Source organism: Lactuca serriola, chromosome 1 (assembly GCF_051521515.1).
Source record: "Lactuca serriola cultivar US96UC23 chromosome 1, Lser_US96UC23_V15, whole genome shotgun sequence".
In the NCBI taxonomy this organism is placed as follows: Eukaryota; Viridiplantae; Streptophyta; class Magnoliopsida; order Asterales; family Asteraceae; genus Lactuca; species Lactuca serriola.
Window position 1 is genome coordinate 117,178,240 of NC_136408.1, and position 20,741 is coordinate 117,198,980.

Consider the following 20,741-nt stretch of genomic DNA (forward strand, 5'->3'; position numbering starts at 1 on the left):
AGGTATGTGGAAAGGGCGGCGATTCCGGGCTGCCAAGTCTATCGGACCTGGTCTAACGTTCCCTAATACACAATTTAATATAACACCACCGTTTCCGAAAAAAAAAATTCTTAATCCTTTTGCAACAAAAGGATGTGAGGAGGTAAATAGTTTTCTTTAAACTAAACAAAGGGTGTAAATGAAATTTCTGAAAAAAATTCCAAAAGTATAAAGAACTGTTGTGGTGCACACTTTTAACCACAGAACCCGCAGGGGAAGAGATATGGCCTTGCCTCCGTGTTTCAAACCCCTGCCACTGCCATCTCCACCGGGAATTCATCTTCCAATATCACGACGGTTCTCTTGCACCTGCTCCGCCGTCGCTTATCCGGAATCCTCTTCATTATCATCTTCTTCAGTCGCTCAGCGTCCCGCTGTCATTCTTCCTGTAAGTCATATCTCGATTTATGTAAATTTTGCAGCTTTTATCATGTGTTTTCGGTTTGCCTTTCTTCAATGCTTGTGAATTCACTGTAATCGATCCTTAGTCGTAAACGCTGATGTTCATTCCGGTGACATTTGGCACTAGCATTTCGCTATCGGAAAATTGCTATAAAGGACTGTAAGCGCATTAGAAGTTCAGTTTATTTGGATTTTCGACATTGACAAAATAGGTTATATTTCAACAAAAAGCGATTAAGTTCTAGATTACCATCAATATTGAAACTTAAAATTCATGCGAATTGACCTCAATCGCTTCAGTATATACTTGTTTCACTGGAAAACATTGAGTAAAGAGTTCGATTTTGTTGATTTCTACTCAAATCCTCCAGATATACGACATCTTTTTGTTTAGATGTTAATGAAATTACAGTAATGCCATAAGATTAATCTTTTCCAAACATAAATACTTCAGTTATATGAACAAAAGCTTATAACTTATATTGATTGTTGACAGGGGTTGGGGAATAATACAGGTGACTATGAGAAATTAGCTTTGACCTTACAAGGATATGGTGTTTCAACTGTGGTTGCTAATGTGTCAAGAATCGATTGGCTGAGAAATGCTGCTGGTTTGGTCGACCCTAATTATTGGCGAGGCACCCTCCAACCTCGCCCTGTTCTTGATTGGTAATTTTGTTTTACTAAGCTTTTTGATGCCACGTCATCAACCAAAAATGAATTTAGTATTAGCATAATAGTGAAAAAGCTCTATGGAAATGAGTTTGGTTTTAGTAGAATAGTGAAAAAGTGCTTGTAAATTTACAAGCAAAAGTGAAAAAGCTCTCACAATAGCTTTTTATTTTGACTTTTGTAAGCTTATTTGACCTAATAAGCTCTTATTGTGGATGCTTTTAGCTTTATGGATTGAGTTTGTTAATGAGTGAATGTCATTAAAGCTAAAAATATACTGTGGTCAGGTATTTAAATCGGGTTGATGAGGCTGTTAATGAAGCTTTGAAACAATCTCAAGGTCTGTAGTTTCTCTTTCTATTAATCATTGAATATATTAGAAAATTTACATTCATTATAAATGTATCAATTAAAAATCTATAGAGCACAAACGAAATTACAAGAATTATAAAATCCATCTTTTATATCAGTCGTTATAAATTTACAAATGGATTACATAAACATTTATAAAAAAACAAATGACATCATTAGAATTATAAAGGATGGTTTGAAAAATCACTAACATAGTTTCTAAAGGTTGGGTTAGTTACACATAACAAAACCAGTCTAGATAAGACTAGGTCAGACTAGATAAGCCTTTTGGGGCTATTTTCAAAGGGCATTCACGTCTTTTTCACAAATGAGAGATTGATAGCAACCCCATGTCCCACCTTTTTAGGCGGGACAAAAAGTTAACAATTTTGTTTCATTGACATCAGTCAGGTTTTGTCAAATACAGTACAACTTGTTCTGTCATGTCTTGTCATATGCAGTACAACTTGTTCTGTCATTTTTTTTGTCTCATTGACATCACTCCAGTCAGCACAACTTGTTATGTCATGTCTTGTCATGTGTAACATCAGTCCAGTCAAATGCAGTACAACTTGTTCTCTCCCCTTGACACCTTTTTAAAAATTTACATGAACCATCATTTGTATACATCCTTATGATCATTATTAATTATCCTCATGCACATTTGTAGGTGGTTCGTTGTCTATTATTGGACACTCTGCAGGAGGGTGGTTAGCTCGGGTGTACATGGAAGAATTCACCAATGCAAATATTTCCTTGCTTCTCACTCTTGGATCACCTCTTCAGTATGTATTACCAAATAAAGCTTGCTTCAAAGACTAAAAATATAAATATTTTAAACCTCCGTTTCTTTTTTATATGTCAATTTTAGGCCACCACCAAAAGGGTTGCCTGGAGTTATTGATCAAACAAGGGGTCTTTTGGATTATGTGGAGAAAAACTGCAAGAAAGCTGTTTATACTCCAGAATTGAGATACGTATGTATCGCAGGCAGGTATACTAAAATCCATAAACAAGGGAAAACTTTTTAGGGCTATTTTTTATGATGAGAATGAGGAGGGTATTCGCGTCATTTACACTAGTAATCAAACATGTGGTAGCTTTGTAGGTATATTCAGGGAAGTCGTTTCTTTGGTAACTCAAATTCTCCAACAACTATTCCTGTTGCCATTGAGCAATCTATTCCAGAGGTTGCTATTGGAAGTGATCCAAGCACCTTAACACCAACTGATGCTACATTTCGCACTCGCTTTGTTGGTCAAGGATACAAACAGGTATATTTTTTTACTACGAGGGTATTTTGGTCTTTTAATAAAAAACAAAAGAACGGAATTGAATTCCTTCCATGATTCCATCCTCTCCTACGAATGGTAACGGAATATGATCGATTCCATGAAAATTGAGTTTTATTCATTTGGATGGCAAACACACAATGGAACATCGGAATGGAATCATGGATTCCGATTCCGTCGGAATCAACAAACGAAACACATATTTCTTTGCTTTAGGTGTAACGGTAGTATAATAATATATCAATTTTTAGAGGGTATTTTGGTCTTTTAATTAAAAAAAGGAAGAATGAACCTACTGTTGGTGGACGTATTGAATCGGCAACCAAACGCGTCATGGGAATGGAGTTGAATTCTAATGCCATTGCAATATGAATAAATAATTTTTACTAGGTGGAATCCATCAAACATGGAATATGAAAGATTCCAAGAAAATTAAGTTCCATTCATTTAGAAGCCCAACACGCAATGGAACATCGGAATGGAATCATGGATTCCGATTCCGCCGGAATCAACAAACGAAACACATATTTCTTCGTTTTAGGTGTAACGGTGGTTCTTGTTTTTCATAGGTATGTGGGCAGGCAGATGTATGGGGTGATGGGGTGGTCCCGGAAGTATCAGCTCATCTTGAGGGTGCGTTAAACATTAGTTTGGATGGAGTCTACCACTCGCCTGTTGGCTCAGATGATGAATCAAGACCATGGTATGGCTCACCGGCTGTTGTTGACCAATGGGTACACCACCTACTTAACTAGTTGTGTATATATAATGTCCATATTATTTTTTATGAGAATTTGTCATATTGTAAATCCGATTACCACAAGTTTTAGATTTATACGTGTTAGAGTTCGCTCAATTTGTTATGTATATGGACTTTTTTTTGTTAACATGTCATTTTGAGATGGAAAATATGACATACTACTTTAATGATAATGTTGAATTACAAAGATAAATATGTTTGATAAAACTTATTTTGAACAGACTTTAGACAAGACATTTAGGCCTCGTTTGTTTTTCTACAAAAATACTTTTTGAGCACTTTTCCCTTCTGGCGGGTAGACGTTTCACAAGTGCACGTCTTCTTCCGCAAATTTGGAAAAAGACAAAAGACATTTAACCACTTCCAAAACAAACAACACCTTAGTAGCTGTTTGATTAAATCGAACCATTTAGTGTTGAATGATTCCAATCTCTTAAGAGAATGTAGGGTTTCTTAACCCTTCATAGGCTTTTGATTTCTGATTATTTCGAGGGTTTGTCAAACGCGTTGAATGCCTATCGATTCAAATGGTTCCATTTAAAAGGTTGTCAAATAGCCCTATAGATTGGTTGGAATTTTTCTTATTATGTTTTTTTTTGAAACTTTTATAACTCTATTAGTTTAGTTTATTTTTATAACTATTAAGTATTTTGTTTGTATATTTATAATAATATATAATTAAATATAGATGCTATGTTTTTGCATAGTTTGTGGAATTTATAAATTAATAATGTACTTTTTTTTTCATTTTATTTGTATACTAATAATTCATGATAAAAATTGTTTAAAAATCAAAATGTTCGCAGTAGACATAAGATTGGATATACATACCGACAAACCATGCAACCTGTCCAGGATCCGGATCCGGATCCGTATATTTTGTTCCAACATTTTGTACACCCAAGGCCCCATTACAAACACTCATGAGTCACGAGTCTCATGACATAAACAATTAATGATCAATGGGTAAAAAGTAAAAACCTAGCCAATTGTGGTCATCTTTTTAGATCAAAAACCACTATAAAACATACGTTTGTGTACGTAAAATTATTGTCCTACATTGGCTTTGAAATAAAAACCTCATATTTGTCATATCAACCTAGAGCTACACACATGGCCTAGTCTTTAAACTAGAACAAGAGCATTTAGAGTTTACACTGCATTATTTGATAGACAAGATTAGATAAGCTTTCTAGGGATTTTTTTTCATGATAAGGTGTTTCTGTTGAACAAACAAGAGAATGTAGTAGTCTCTGTCCCACTTTTTTTGATGAGAGGAAAAATGCACTAAAATTTTTTACTACACTATTCAACCTAGCCAAAAAAAATAATACTGAAAGTGGAAAAAAGTACAACTATCACTGCACCATTTACAACTAGTGCTAGGAGCAAGAAAATAGCATTCAACAAGACATGTTTTCTCAACACCCTACACCACTTACCCAGAGAAAACATAGAAATGAGCATCAATTTGCATACAAAATAAACTCTGGAAGCTTCAGTGCACTTCTAAATTCAAAAGAAAATATGAACTTCAAGTGTGTCATGTTCTAACTAGTCTTGACAAAATGAGGAGCAAGCAATTTGGCAATTTCTAGAAACCCAACTCTGTCTCTCCCATCAAATATCGTCTTGAGCTTTTCATCACAAATTATCTCTCGCTTGTTTTCTGGATTCTGCACACAAAAATTCCCCATCTTAGAACACAACAATAGGCACTATACTTTATTCTTTTTATCAAAAAAATATACACATTACATTGTGTAATGAGCCACTTTTGTCACTAATTCACAGAAGGTTTTAATTCTAATCCACTAACCACAAGGTCCTCGATTGCATAATCAGGTTATAAAGTAAAACCTAGCAAAAATTTCAGGTGTATTCTCTCATTTTCTTCATGATCACAATCTTAGGGTTTAACACTATCATATTTAGAAACCAAAATCGGTTAATTTAGCTGGATTCAAGTCATACAACCAATAGTAGAACACATGATTGACAGCAATCAGAACTAGTTCACTTGGCTTTCAAACAACTAGGTGACTCTAATTTCCCCAAACTCATTTCGATTAAAATGCGTAATAAGCGAAAACCTAAAACCGATTTCAAAGTTAAATGTATATTTGTTGATGTTTACAGATATTATATAAGTTGAACACGTAAAGATAAACGCATTTACCGAACAAATTGGGCGAAGAAATATGAAAATGGAAGAAAAATAAATTAATAACTCGCCTGAAGCTCATGGAGCTTGATGTGCTGCCAAATCTTCTTAACGGCGTCGGTGCGAGGGGATTCAGAGACACCGAGGAACTGAGCTAGGGCTGGAGAAATCGGAGTTGGTTTCAAAATGCCAACAGGTTTCAACGATTTTTCAGCAGAAGCTGGCTTTGGTTTCTTCGCTGGTTTGTCTGTTGGTTTTTTGACGGTGGTTTTCTTCTTTGCAGCGGTGGTGGTGGTAGCGGAAGCGGTGGCCGTGGATTTGGGAGTGGCGGACTTTGCTGCGGCGAATAGCGATCTGCAGCCGTTGAAAACCCTAGCACCCGAGGCCATTGGAGTGATTATTGCAGTGGATGGTTCGAGTTTTGTGTGTTCGGCTAATGGCGACGGAAATGTAGCACGGCAAGACAATAGTTTGAGAGAGCGATGAAATGGTTAGGGGATGTTAGTGCGACGGGAGGTCACATAGGGTTACCTCGATCAGTGACACGTGCCAAAAAACAATTTTTAACGTTTCAATTTTAATAAAAAACAAACAAATAAAAAAACATGAGCTATTTTTTTGGGATTTTTTTTCTTAAATATATATATATATATTTTTTTTTTGCAAAATAACCATAAATCCGGAATGGGTCGTTTCGGAACAAATTCCGGATTATTTTTTGGATGACTCGACCCATTTTATTGGATCCGGAATGTCTATTCCGAAGGAATCGTATATGTTTCGGATCAGGATTTTAAATTTCAAAATTCGGAATATAGTTTGAGGCGGCATTCCTGAAAGACATATTCTGATTATGATATTCCGACTAGATTACAATATTCCGACTCGATTCCGGCACACAACTTCCATTTCCGACATGGAAGACGAGCATTATGTGGTGCGGTTTCATGCGGTCGGTTTGTGCGGTCTGTGTGCGGTTTATGCAATTTTGATAACTTGTTCCAATTTATAATGTTTGTTGTTATTCATTCCATTGAAACACTTTCAAAATTTGTTATTTATATTGCATACCCTTTAAAAAGCATAGATATTGCAAACAAAAAAAACCACATAATATTTTGCTAAGTTGTTGTGACTTATGAAATTTGATACCAAGTCTTTTAAGTATTTAATTACCATATATTAACCATCATGATACAAGTAAAAGTCAGTGTGAAGTATTTAGTGATTGAAAACTTATATATATATATATATATATATATATATATATATATATATATATATATATATATATATATATATATTAATACGATGCGGTGCGGTTTGGTAACTATAAACCGCAAACCACACCGTGAAATTCTAAGCCGCATTATGTGGTGCGGTGTGGGTGGTATATGCGGTTTATGCGGTTTTTTGCACACCCCTAGTTGTTAAAATTGAATTGGGATTAGAGATAAACTTTAAGATCGAAGGACTAAGCTTGGCAAATTTCTGAAACTAAAGTTTAACCTTGTTTTAACTATATTTTGAACAAAAATGTTAAAAAAAACTTATTTTGGAGATTCCTTGTAAGAAAAATATAACTTGTTGGGTAAATAGATATTATTTCAGTAAATGAATAAAACTAGTTAGTAAAGGACCAAAAATAACAAGTTGGCAAATATTTGAACTTAAACACCCCCTTTCCATCTTCTCCTCCATTTTGAATTAGTGAGTATAAATAGTGTGTGTGTGTTGGACATGTTCAAGGTTGTGAAGAGAGTTGGAGTTGATTTGGAGCTCAAGCGAAGTAGAGTTTGAATCTTTATTCGGTTTGCAAGATGGAAATTATCATCCCTCTATTCTCTACCAACTTTATCTCTAACTCGCATACGAAAATTTATTCATTAAAACGTCTAAAGCCGTCTCTATGACAACCGTCAATTTCTAGTCAAATCAAAGTCAAATAAAGTCAACAAGTCAAACCGGTCAACTCATCTAACCCTTGTATATTAGGGTTTACATTATGTTTACTATTGTACAACTAACTATAGTAATACAAAGTATCACTTAGAGTTTTCACGTGTTCAAAAAATCTAAACCCTAATCAGGGTAAGTGATGTAACGAATCGATAAAGCACTATTGCATACCCTTCGGGGGTGTGTAAAACTCTTAAACATGGCTTAACAGGGTTTACGAACCTTGCGTTGCGAAGCTTAACATTCGCAAAAGTCACAAACGAAGTCTCTCCAAATCCCTCTCAAAAATCTCTTTCAACTTTTCCTAATCAATCGGGACTTTTCGACTCTTAGCTTAGTCAAAAACCGCTCAAAACGGGAAGTTTATGCAAAAAACAACCATTTAGGACCGAAACCCTAAGAACCGAAACCTCCTATAAGATTCGAACCCGAAGGTCCCTTTCGAACCGAAACCACATGGACCGAAGGTCCCCTTCGGTCCAAAGTCCTCCTTTCGCTTCATCCAAGTTCGGGCCGAAGCCCAGTTTCGGGTATGAGTGTCTCAGACTGAAGCCTAGCTTCGGGTTCGCTTCGATTGGCATCACAACTTCGGGACCGAAGGTCCATTTCGGGTCCTGACCACTTTTTCCCGGTTTTCGACTCAATCTTGTTTTAAGCCCGTTTTCGATGATTTTTGCGCAAGATTTTTGTATAAATACATATTTTATTATTTTTAACCTTCTAAGACCATAAAATAAACATATACTAAGGATTTCTATAACAAATCCCCATTGTTCTTAAGAACAAACTCAAGGAACAAAAGATGCTCTTTGACTTTTCTCATAAAGTTATGACACCTCCAGGTTACTATTCATGCTTTATGTCACTATTCACATCAGCCTTATCTACTCTTTGTACCCTTTAACCTTCCTCAACAAGTTTCACTAATCCCCACACAATCAAAGAGTCCATACTCTCTCACATCTCCTAAATCCTTTCACTTCCTCCATAAACTATCAACACTTTTTCTTTCCAAGAACTCGAGAATCTCCAAGAACTTGTGATCTTTTCATCTACTTTTGGTAAGTAAGTTCATACTTCACTTGATTATCCTACACTCTTTCACTAAAAGCTTAGCTTTCTCACATAAATATCGTCATATTTGTTACTAGATCTTCAAATCTTCGAGCATCTCCCAAGTATTCCTGACTTGGAAACTTCTTTTCTTCATCATCCATCCCAAGAAATCACTCAAGGTAAGTTCATACCCCTAGATTTTCATGTTTTCTTTCTATTTTAGGAGGGGGGGATACATGTTAAAACATCATAATATAACTTAAACTCAAACTCCAGCTTTCATCAAGAAAGTTTAGTTTCATTCACAGACAGTTTTGAACATCTTAAACTTTTTAGTTTTCAAAACTGTACAAGTTGCAAATAGTTCAGATTTCTACCTTTAAAATTACTACTTGCATAAGTTCATAAGATTTTTCTACAATTTATGGCGATTTTTACAAAACAGCCTATCATTTTAGAAACCATTTCGAACCACTCTGTAAAGTTGGACATTTTCACACAAGTTAAAGGTCACTAAAAATCATGATAAAAATTGTGAATAAACTAGACACATTTTCTAAACTCTTAGAGTTTACAGATCTAAATTTTAACCTCTGATGATTTTTCTATAATTTTTCCAATAACAGGAACAGAAAAGTTAAAAACTAGAAAATAGTTAACAATTCTATTTACACCTTGTAACTTGCTGAGCAATGTGTGTAGTATTATATGAATACATGTTGCTAATATTACATATTATTTACTTTAGTTTAAAGGTATGAATCATATAGAAAGGGTTACTACCACTACAAATAATTATAATAAACTATAATAAGTATAGTTAAGTCTATGATACACCATAAACAAATATGCTAAACTATAATAGGTATAGTTAGGTTGCATATACATTACAAACATTCATATATATATATATATATATATATATATATATATATATATATATATATATATATGTAGCACCTGGTTCCTGGTATGTAAATCTTATTTGAGTGTTTTCCATTTTTAGCCTTGGACTCGGCGAGTCATAGGCCCGACTGGCCGAGTAGAGCCGGGACCCGGGACACGTTATAAGTTGGCGACTCGGCGAGTCCATATCCTGGACTCGGCGAGTCACCGCTGTTGGATGAAAACCTAAGTTTCAAGGGATTGCACCCTATTTAAACTCTCATTCTGCCCCAATCTCGCCCCCATTCACCCTCAGAGCTCTATACCTTGTTCAAGAGTTGTTTCCTTGTGAGTTTGAAGCATTTGGGTGATCTCTTGAAGTTTTGGAGTGGGAAAAAGAGTAGATCAAGAAGAAGAAGAGGAGGTCAAGCATCTTTGAGCTTTCTCAGTGTGTTCCCTAAGCCGGAGGATCTCCGGAGCAGCAGCACCAGACAGACTATTCCCACACAGATCAGCAGCTACTACGAGGTGAGTTACCTTCCAGTAGTGGCGGGTCTAAGGCCACAATGTCGGCCCACCAGTAGGAGATATGTGATTAGATGATTGTCTTTGTGATATTCATCTAGGGTTGCTACTACCTGTGTTATGTTATGTGTTAGTGACAGTAGGGGGAGATAGTCCCCCAGGATACCGGTCGATAGGGCCGAAGGGGCGGTCATGCCCAGCCATGCTATATATACTATGTGATATATGTGTTATGTGGTAGTAGTAGGGGGTGAAATAGTCCCCAGTACCCATTCGAGAGGACCGAAGGGGAGGCCAGCACCCAGATATGTTAGGCAGTATCCGGTCGAGAGGACCGAAGGGGAGGCCAACACCCAGATATGCTAGGCAGTATCCGGTCGAGAGGACCGAAGGGGTAGGTCGAGCACCCAGATATGCCTGACAACTTATGTATGATATGTGATTATATGGTATGTGGTACAATGGAGGAACTCACTAAGCTTTGTGCTTACAGTTTACAGTTTTGGTTTCAGGTACCTCTTCGTCGAAGGGGAAGGAGCTGGCACGGTAGCGGCACATCATGCACACATGCTGGTTTCCGCATCTATTAGATTTCCCTGGGATTTATACTCTGATATTTTGATTGGTTTTATGATTTGGCTTTTATACATGATTTACGATGTGATGTGGTTGATCAAACAATGTTTTTAATTATTAATGTTTTCTAAAGTAATGTTTTAAAACGAAATTTTTGGACGTGAAAATTGGAACGTTACAAGTTGGTATCAGAGCCTTGGTTTGAGGGATTCGGACATACTCTCGGGTGAGTCTGAAATCAAACTAAGGGCTTGGTATGAAAATTTTCAAAAGTAAAACCATTTTATAAAAAGGAGTTGAAAGGAATTTGAAAAGAGAAAGAACAATGTGTGTGATGTGCGCGACCGGCCAAGCTCAAGTAAGTATTCCCCAATGTACCCATACAAGTTTATTTATGTTTATCAGTTTCTGTAGAACAGCATGCTAGAATACGACTAAGGATCTAGGAGTGATGCCTTATGTGCCTGCTTTATGTGCTTCAGTATATGAAAGAGTTGCATGCTAGAGTTGAGTGGACAGCAGTAGGGTAGCCTGTTTAGGTTATTCCTGATAGTATGAGTTTAGCATTGTATGCTGGTTCAGTTTTCTCTTCGAGGATAGAGTTGCTTGAGATTGTCTTTCTTACGTCCAAATGTTGTTTGCTTTGTGCTATGTGGGCCTTGAAGTGATGGGAGTTAACTGTCAGGTGAATACGTTAAAGTCACATGTGATCAGGGTTGAATAATCTCAGAGCGTTGGATTTGACTCTATTGCGTAGCTCTTGTTTGAGTCTTAACCGTTGTAGAGATGAGTCCCTTACTCGAAGGATTATCCGAGCCTCAGCACATGTGATTGTATTTAGGTAATAGTTAATTGGCATCACCAAGAGGCCTTCAGCAGCTGAGGACTGGGTTGGGTGGAGTCATAGGTTTCCTAGGTTAAGCCTAGGATAAAGAGTAGCAGTGATCAGAGGTAGGGGAAGGGACCTGGTTGAGTCGAGGCGGTCCTTGGGGAAGGTACGGATAGATGTGGAAGGTAGTATGGGCCCGTACTACTGAAAGCAGAGGATCCGTACCCGAACCAAGGAAGACTAAGATAAGACTAGGGAACTTGTAGTGGGTGGGATCCCTCCAGGGGTATCAGTATCGCTAACAGTTGTTATTTCTTTGTATTTCAGAATGGTGGTACTACGCCCGAGGCCAGCAGTTGGCAGTTCAGGAGAGGGATCGGGTTCGGGATCAGGTTCCGAGCCAATGGATGAGAGGCTGCGCGAGTTCATCGCGTCAAAGATCACCAAAGGTATCCTTGAGTCGACCCCAATTATCTTCGGGTCGATCAAGGAAGGGATCATCGAGTTGATGGAGGATCGCCTCAGGGCGTTTAGGAGCGACATGACATCTGGTCAGTCGGGATCTCGCACGCTGTCCTTTAAGGACTTCAGGGGCAGGGGTGCGCTGGATTTCCACGGGGTGAAGGACCCCATTGCTGCCAGGCGATGGATTGCAGACATCGAGTCTGCACAGTTGACTAGCTTCTGCCCCGAGGGGTCGAAGGTGAGGTATGCAGCAGGGTGTTTACGAGACCGAGCTCGAGATTGGTGGGAGTCAGTGGGTGACTCTTTGGGAGCCTCAGCTATCGAGGCTATGACCTGTTCAGACTTTGTGACCAGGTTCAGGGCAGAGTTTGCGCCGGCTGTCGAGCTTCAGCAGCTGGCCAGGGAGTTTTTGGACATGAGGCAGACGACTGAGACTGTGGCGGAGATCACCGCTAAGTTCCGGGAGAGGGCACTGTTGGTGCCCCAATATGCGAGCGATGAGGACATGAGGAGGACCCGCTATCATGACATGCTTCGGGCTGATATCCGGGAGCACGTTAGTTTTTCAGCTTGCCCCACCTTGGACTCCATGATTGCCAGGGCGAGGGAGAGGGAGATAGATTTGGAGCACATCCGGAAACGGAAGGTGGATGAGGGACATCCAGGAGGGGTTTGGGGAAGAAGCCCAAGAGATCAGATGTGGGGCCGAAAGGCCAACAGGGACGGGGCCGCTGCAGGAAATGCGGTAAGACGCACGAGGGGGCGTGTAGGTTGGGATCATCAGGCTGCTACAAGTGCGGCAAGTCTGGGCACTTTAGCAGGGATTGCATTGCTCCGGCAGCAGTTATTCAGATGTCTGAGTTGCTATGTTTCCACTGCAACCAGAGGGGCCACAAGAAGGCCAATTGCCCCCAGTTGACAGTTTCAGCGCCGGTAAAGGCGCCAGCTCCAGCGACCCTGCGGATCACAGATGGCTGGCAGGGCAAGGCAGAGGCTCCAGTGGTGAGGAGCCGGGCATTTCAGCTAACCACCGAGGAGGCACGCGTAGCACCCGATGTGGTGACGGGTATGATTCTTTCCCTCTCGTTTATTTATATGATGTTATGATATTGATATGTGCTCGGTATATGTATATGTGTTAGGATCGTTCCATGTGAACGGTATCCCAGTTCAGGTTTTGTTCGACTCGGGTGCATCCCGATCGTTTGTGTCCCTTGCGCTTAGCAAGAAGTTTCCTGAGTCTTCAGGCATGTTGGATTGCCCTTTGGAAGTAGAAACTGTTGATGATCGATCGGTGCGAGCATCGATGGTATTTCGGGACTGCGTATTGCGTTTGTTCGAGGAGCGCTACTTGGTGGATTTGGTTCCCATCCCGTTGCATGGGAACAAGGTGATCATAGGCATGGATTAGTTGAGCCCTAATGGGGCGGTGATAGATTGCGCGCAACAGCTAGTGCGAGTCAGGACCCCAGGTGGGGGAGAGTTAGTGATTCATGGCGAGAGGCCACAGCGCGGACCCGTAGTATGTTCAGCAGCGAGGGCTAGACGCTACCTTCAGCAGGGATGCGCAGGATATGTCGCGTATGTGATGGATACCAGGGAGGCGGGTAATGCGATCGTGAGCGAGGTTCCGGTGGCGCGAGATTTCGCAGATGTTTTCCCAGAGGAGCTTCCTGGGATACCTCCGGAGCGACAGGTGGAGTTTAGGATTGACCTCATTCTTGGTGCGGCTCCGATAGCCAAGGCACCATATCGGCTGGCTCCTCCTGAGATGCAGGAGTTGTCTACGCAGCTGCAAGAGCTGCTAGACAAGGGATTCATTAGACCGAGCAGTTCACCCTGGGGAGCCCCAATTCTGTTTGTGAAGAAGAAGGATGGGTCGCACCGGATGTGTATAGATTATCGGGAATTGAACAAGGTAACGGTGAAGAACCGTTACCCACTCCCGAGGATTGACGATCTCTTTGACCAGCTTCAGGGAGCATCTTGGTTCTCTAAGATTGATTTGTGTTCGGGTTATCATCAGATGAGGGTCAGGGAGGAGGATACGCAGAAGACCGCGTTTCGGATGCGCTATGGCCACTATGAGTTCGTGGTGATGCCGTTTGGTCTCACCAAATGCCCCTGCCGCGTTCATGGACCTCATGAACCGCGTATGCAGACCGATGCTGGATCGGTCTGTGATAGTCTTTATCGATGACATCTTGGTTTATTCCAAGACGCAGGAAGAGCATGAGGAGCATCTGAGAGAGGTATTGGAAACCCTGAGGAGGGAGAGCTTGTATGCCAAGTTCTCCAAGTGTGAGTTTTGGTTGCGCGAGGTGCAATTTCTCGGACACCTTGTCAACCAGAACGGGATTCTGGTCGATCCGGCCAAGGTCGAGGCCGTGATGAGATGGGAGGTTCCGAAGTCTCCATCTGAGATTCGGAGTTTCCTAGGATTGGTAGGCTACTATCGGAGGTTCATTCAGAATTTCTCCAAGATAGTTGTACCCCTGACACGGTTGACGAAGAAAGCCGTGGTCTTTCTGTGGGGACCCGAGCAGCAGACAGCGTTTGAGACACTGAGACAGAGATTGTGCGAGGCGCCGATCTTAGCCCTGCCAGAGGGCGTATAGGATTTTGTGGTTTATTGTGACGCGTCTATTTCAGGGTTGGGCGCGGTATTGATGCAGAGGGGGCATGTCATTGGCTACGCTTCGAGGCAGCTCAAGCCTCACGAGGCGAACTACCCGACGCATGATTTGGAGTTGGGGGCGGTGGTTTTCGCCCTCAAGATTTGGAGGCATTACCTCTACGGGGTTCGGTGTACCATTTACACGGACCACAAGAGTTTGAGGTACCTCATGGATCAGCCGAATCTGAACATGAGACAGCATCGGTGGTTGGACGTGGTGAAGGATTATGATTGTGAGATCCTTTACCACCCAGGGAAGGCCAATGTGGTGGCCGATGCGCTTAGCCGCAAGGCGGCGCCGATCAGGGATATTTGCATGAGGATGACTGTAGTGACTCCCCTATTAGAGCAGATTCGGGAGGCTCAACAGGAGGCTATCAAAGAGGAACATCGGAAGAGCGAGCGTGTGGTGGGTCAGGTTTCCTCCTTCGATTATGATAGCCGAGGACTATTGACACTACACCGCAGGGTGTGGGTGCTGTATCACGGAGGCGTGCGCCAGATCTTGATGGAGGAGACGCACAAGTCCCGATTCTCTATTCATCCTGGGGCGACGAAGATGTATAGGGATCTTTGTCTAGACTATTGGTGGCCCTGCATGAAGCGGGATGTGGCATGGTACATCGAGCGGTGCTTGACCTGCAGGAAGGTCAAGGCCGAACATCAGAGACCGCATGGGAAGATGCATCCGTTGGACATCCCATTGTGGAAATGGGAAGACATCATGATGGATTTTATCACAAAGCTTCCCAGGACTGCGCGTGGAGTAGATTCGATTTGGGTCATTGTGGACCGATTGACCAAGAGCGCCCATTTTATTCTGATCCAGGAGAGCATCTCGGCCGAAAAGTTGGCCGATATCTACATCAGGGAGATAGTAGCGCGACACGGGGTTCCAGTGTCAGGGATATCAGACTGAGACGTGCATTTTACTTCTAGGTTTTGGAAGAGATTTCATGACGAGTTGGGCACTCGTTTGAATTTTTGCACCGCCTTTCACCCGCAGACGGATGGTCAGAGCGAGCGGACCATCCAGACCTTGGAAGATATGTTGCGGGCATGTGTGTTAGATTTCGGTGGTAGCTGGGATACCTATCTTCCCTTAGCCGAGTTCTCATACAATAACAGCTACCACATGAGTATTGACCGACGCCCATTCGAGATGTTGTATGGACGGAGGTGTAGGACCACGATATGCTGGGGTGAGGTTGGCCAGAGGGTCATGGGAAGCACCGAGGTGGTGCTCAAGACGACAGAGAGGATCCAGCAGGTTCGGAGCAGGCTTCAGACTGCTCAGAGTCGGCAGAAAAGTTACGCCGACAAGCGTCGATCCGACTTGGAATTCCAAGTCGGGGATATGGTTCTCCTGAAGGTGTCGCCTTGGAAAGGTGTCATTCGATTCAGGAAGCGGGGCAAGTTGGGCCCGAGATTTATCGGACCATTCAAGGTTGTAGCCCAGGTGGGCAAGGTGACGTATAGGTTGGATCTGCCAGTCGAGCTCAGCCAGATCCACAACACTTTCCATGTCTCTCAGCTGCGGAAGTGCTTAGTGGATGATTCAACAGTGGTGCCGTTGGAGGATATTCAGGTTGATGACAGCCTGAATTACATTGAGCGTCCAGTCGCAATCCTCGACAAGAAGTCGAAGGATTTGAGGAACAAGAGGGTGGAACTAGTGAAGGTGCAATGGCAGCACCGCAAGGGTTCGAAGTGGACTTGGGAGCCGGTGGATGAGATGATGGAGCATTACCCCGAGCTGTTTCAGGATCGAGCAACAGACTTCGAGGACAAAGTCTAAAATAAGTGGGGGAGATTTGTAGCACCTTGTTCCTTGTATGTAAATCTTATTTGAGTGTTTTCCAATTTTAGCCTTGGACTCGGCGAGTCATAGGCCCGACTCGCCGAGTAGAGCCGGGACCCGGGACACGTTATAAGTTGGCGACTCGGCGAGTCACCACTGTTGGATGAAACCCTAAGTTTCAAGGGATTGCACCCTATTTAAACTCTCATTTTGCCCCAATCTCGCCCCCATTCACCCTCAAAGCTCTATACCTTATTCAAGAGTTGTTTCCTTGTGAGTTTGAAGCATTTGGGTGATCTCTTGAAGTTTTGGAGTGGGAAAAAGAGTAGATCAAGAAAAACAAGAGGAGGTCAAGCATCTTTGAGCTTTCTTAGTGTGTTCCCTAAGCCGGAGGATCTCCGGAGCAGCTGCAGCAGACAGACTATTCCCAGATAGATCAGCAGCTACTACGAGGTGAGTTACCTTCCAGTAGCGGCGGGTCTAAGGCCACAATGCCGACCCACCAGTAGGAGATATGTGATTAGATGATTGTCTTTGTGATATTCATCTAGGGTTGCTACTACCTGTGTTATGTTATGTGTTAATGATAGTAGGGGGAGATAGTCCCCCAGGATACCGGTCGATAGGGCCGAAGGGGCGGTCATGCCCAGCCATGCTATATAGACTATGTGATATATGTGTTATGTGGTAGTAGTAGGGGGTGAAATAGTCCCCAGTACCCGGTCGAGAGGACCGAAGGGGAGTCCAGCACCCAGATATGTTAGGCAGTATCCGGTCGAGAGGACCGAAGGGGAGCCCAACACCCAGATATGCTAGGCAGTATCCGGTCGAGAGGACCGAAGGGGTAGGTCGGGCACCCAGATATGCCTGACAACTTATGTATGATATGTGATTATATGGTATGTGGTACAATGGGGGAACTCACTAAGCTTTGTGCTTACAGTTTACAGTTTTGGTTTCAGGTACCTCTTCGTCGAAGGGGAAGGAGCTGGCACGGTAGCGGCACATCATGCACACATGCTGGTTTCCGCATCTATTAGATTTCCCTGGGATTTATACTCTGATATTTTGATTGTCTTTATGATTTGGCTTTTATACATGATTTACGATGTGATGTGGTTGATCAAACAATGTTTTTAATTATTAACGTTTTCTAAAGTAAAGTTTTAAAACGAAATTTTTGGACTTGAAAATTGGGACGTTACAATATATATATATATATATATATATATATATATATATTAAAGAAGAGCACCAATTTGAATAGTAAATTGTTGTACTTTTTGGCAAGAAAAGTCCATGGATGTGTTGTTTCAGTTTGATTTTTGTGTCTGGGCATTTTATGGATATATTCACATTCTTTTATACATGTGTTGATGATCGTTTGGTTTTATCCGCTTCCGGATCTTTCCCCCTGCGTCCTTATCTCTGAAATTTCAGATGAGCATCCAAACCTTTCCGATCAACCGAAGAGGTGAACGCCTATTACTCATCTTCACAGTCACCGCTTCCAACTACTAGATATCACCGACGTGTTGACGCATTCGAGCCCTAGATACCCTTATCTTCTTACTCTTCTCTCCACCGCTTCTGACCACTTCTTCACCCCCTGTTTTCTACTTGCTCCATGTATGTTTTCCATGCTTGCATTTTGATCTCCACCTCCTCCTCTCACTTTTGGCATCCCTGACTGCTACCGACACTAAAAATCCGACACCCACACATATTCAGTCGTTTTATCATTTTTATATGTGATTACCCAAATTGTTTAACAAGATATTGTTTGTGTCCAACAAAAATAGTGTATAAGGGCTTACTTTTCCTTTCTTGTGTATTCAGATCAGAACAGAAAATAGGAAAGCAAAGGAGTGAAATAACTGCAGATCGATAGCAGAGGAAAACAGGGAATCGGAAAGCAGTCGTCGTGGCTTATCGACGAAGCAGCAAGTCGTGGTGATCATCCGGTCGACGTAATTACACGACAGACCAAGGTTAGAGGCACAATTTTTTGGTGGCGAGGGTTTCAAATTTTCACCTAATTTATCATTCGATTATGTTCAAAGGAATACATCAACGGTTTTTTTCTTCGAAATTTCAGTAGTTTGGATTCTGATTTCGCGTTCCCTTTTCAACTTCACTAAGTTTTCGGTTTAATTTGTTCAGCTAAATTGTGTTCTTGGCCGTTTAGTCGTCGGATTTCTGGGTGGTTAGGCTAAACGGTATCGAGTTTGGAAGGCTACACATGGGGCTGAGGTGGCTAGGTCACCTACGCGTGAACACCGCCTCAGGTGCGCGTAGGTGCCTTGTGGCGTGGTGCGTATCACGGACGAAGACAACCAATGAAAGGGAGAGAGAATGTAATGTTTCTTTTTTTGACCGTTCACATATTAAACAAAAAAATATTAAATTTACATTTTTAAATTTAAATAACATCTTTTACATATATATATATATATATATATATATATATATATATATATATATATATATATATAATACACTTTCACTTACACTTTCACAATTTCACTTCCAAATAAAAAAAATACTCTTACTTTCTTTCACTTTTCTTCAAAAAAAATGGATCCCAAACAAAATACTCCACCCACTCCAAATATTAAACTAAGTTGGTAGTTTAGAATCAGATTGTTATTATTATTATTCTTTAGGGTATCAAAGTGTAATTATTCTTTTCTTTATATTTGGTTGTAATCTGTATAAATCAATATGAAATCACGTTAGGAATTCCTTATTCCTGTTATGGTATTAGAGCATCCTTCCTCTAACCCTAATCCCAGTTGGAGCGGCAACCCTAAAATCCAGACTGCAATTACAGTCCTTGTTCCTGCCAATAAACAGCAATCAGGTAATCTTGAGTCCTGAATCACCAATTACAACTCATGGCAACAATAATTCAATTTTCCAATCAGGATTCACAACTCTCACAAGTTCTCCTTTTCTCTCAAACCGACCAACTATAGCTATTGGAGATCCATGATTGAATCTTTCCTCACCTCTCACAATCTTTTTTGCTATGTTGATGGAACTATACCCTGCCCTGAACATAAAGTCACCAATGATTCTGTAACTACTGATAATCCAACCTACGTCCCATGGATCTGTAATGATGCCCACATCTGTATGCTCATCATCTCAATATTTTCTAAAGACTCCTATCAACATGTTCAGGGAAAAACATCACGCGAGGTATGGTTGTCACTTGAACGAGCTTATGCTCCTGTTACTTTATCTCATGAATTTACTCTTAAAAGTCAACTTTTGAGAATCACCATGAAGGGTGATGAAAAACTAGCTAAGAGCTCAAGAATTTGCTACTGCTCTTGCTAACATTGGAGAACCAGTAAAGGACAAAGATCTGGTAATGCTCACTCTTACAGGACTTTGAGAGGAATACAATGGTCTCAAGGCCAACTTATTGGCTCGTGTGCCTCCTGTCAGGTTCAATTAATTACATGGCCTTCTATGCGATCATGATTATGTCTTCACAAAAATGATGACTGCCACTCCTCAAGCTTTCTTGGCAAATACTTCTTCGGTTACACAATCATCATCAGTTGCTACTCATTCGATTCAACAACCAAATATTGATCATTTTCAACAACAACTACAAAGTATTCAACTGATGGCCACTCAGCTGGGTTATCAACTAAACCCCATTCAATCTCCACGACCTCAAGATCATTTTGGTTCTCGGTCTGTAAGGTCGAACCTTATAATATGATGATGTTTGAAATTGGTCACTCAGCGTCAGCACATAACCCAGTGCCAGCATCAGCGTCAGCATACCTGTTGTTCAGTGTATAGTTTTATATTCAACATTTTGTAACAGATTTAGTACTTATCTTGTTTCCATAGTTATCGTCTATTAGTTAGCTGGTATATCCCTGATTTGTAGGGATTGCCTAGATTAATTCTATATAGTCTTTTTGTACGAGTTTGTGAGACATTATCTTTCACAAACCCTAATAGCCGCTTTGTGCATTCGATAATCTCTTTGTGAGATTATTATTCTTAGTGAAAGTTCTTTGTGAAACTTCGTTGTTCTTGTTAATAGTTATTGTTTGATCTAAGGTCCTCTAAATTGGTATCAGAGCAGGTTCTCTTATCAAACAAATGGCTTCATCATCTTCCTCTTTAAACTCATCAAATCATCCTTCTGCCAAAATTCCTCCATTTGATGAAACCAATTTTGCTATGTGGAGAATAAAAGCTCTCTATGCATTAGAATCTGTAGATGAAGACATGTTGGACATCATCGACAAAGGTCCAT

General features: G+C 41.0%; 2 protein-coding genes across 2 annotated transcripts; one reads left to right on the forward strand and one right to left on the reverse strand.

Moving 5' to 3' along the window:
• Positions 1-228: 228 nt before the first annotated feature.
• On the forward strand, positions 229-3,689 carry LOC145097832 (alpha/beta-Hydrolases superfamily protein). The gene is made up of 7 exons (XM_079035488.1): positions 229-427; positions 938-1,110; positions 1,401-1,453; positions 2,135-2,249; positions 2,336-2,458; positions 2,573-2,738; positions 3,326-3,689. The coding sequence occupies exons 1-7, from the start codon at positions 263-265 to the stop codon at positions 3,509-3,511; spliced, it is 981 nt and encodes a 326-aa protein (XP_078891614.1). The 5' UTR covers positions 229-262; the 3' UTR covers positions 3,512-3,689.
• A 1,167-nt stretch (positions 3,690-4,856) lies between these two features.
• On the reverse strand, positions 4,857-6,184 carry LOC145097841 (SWIB/MDM2 domain superfamily protein). Its single transcript, XM_079035496.1, has 2 exons — positions 5,752-6,184; positions 4,857-5,192 (listed from the first exon to the last, which is right to left on the reverse strand). Exons 1-2 carry the CDS (start codon positions 6,067-6,069, stop codon positions 5,067-5,069), a joined length of 444 nt encoding a protein of 147 aa, XP_078891622.1. The 5' UTR covers positions 6,070-6,184; the 3' UTR covers positions 4,857-5,066.
• Positions 6,185-20,741: the final 14,557 nt, after the last annotated feature.

Coding starts and splice junctions, on each gene's coding strand:
- LOC145097832 (XM_079035488.1), top strand. CDS start 263: ATGGCCTTGCCTCCGTGTTTCAAACCCCTGCCACTGCCATCTCCACCG. Junction 2,250..2,335: donor ACTCTTGGATCACCTCTTCA/GTATGTATTACC, acceptor TGTCAATTTTAG/GCCACCACCAAAAGGGTTGC. Junction 2,459..2,572: donor TACGTATGTATCGCAGGCAG/GTATACTAAAAT, acceptor GTAGCTTTGTAG/GTATATTCAGGGAAGTCGTT.
- LOC145097841 (XM_079035496.1), bottom strand. CDS start 6,069: ATGGCCTCGGGTGCTAGGGTTTTCAACGGCTGCAGATCGCTATTCGCC. Junction 5,193..5,751: donor TCAAGCTCCATGAGCTTCAG/GCGAGTTATTAA, acceptor TTTTGTGTGCAG/AATCCAGAAAACAAGCGAGA.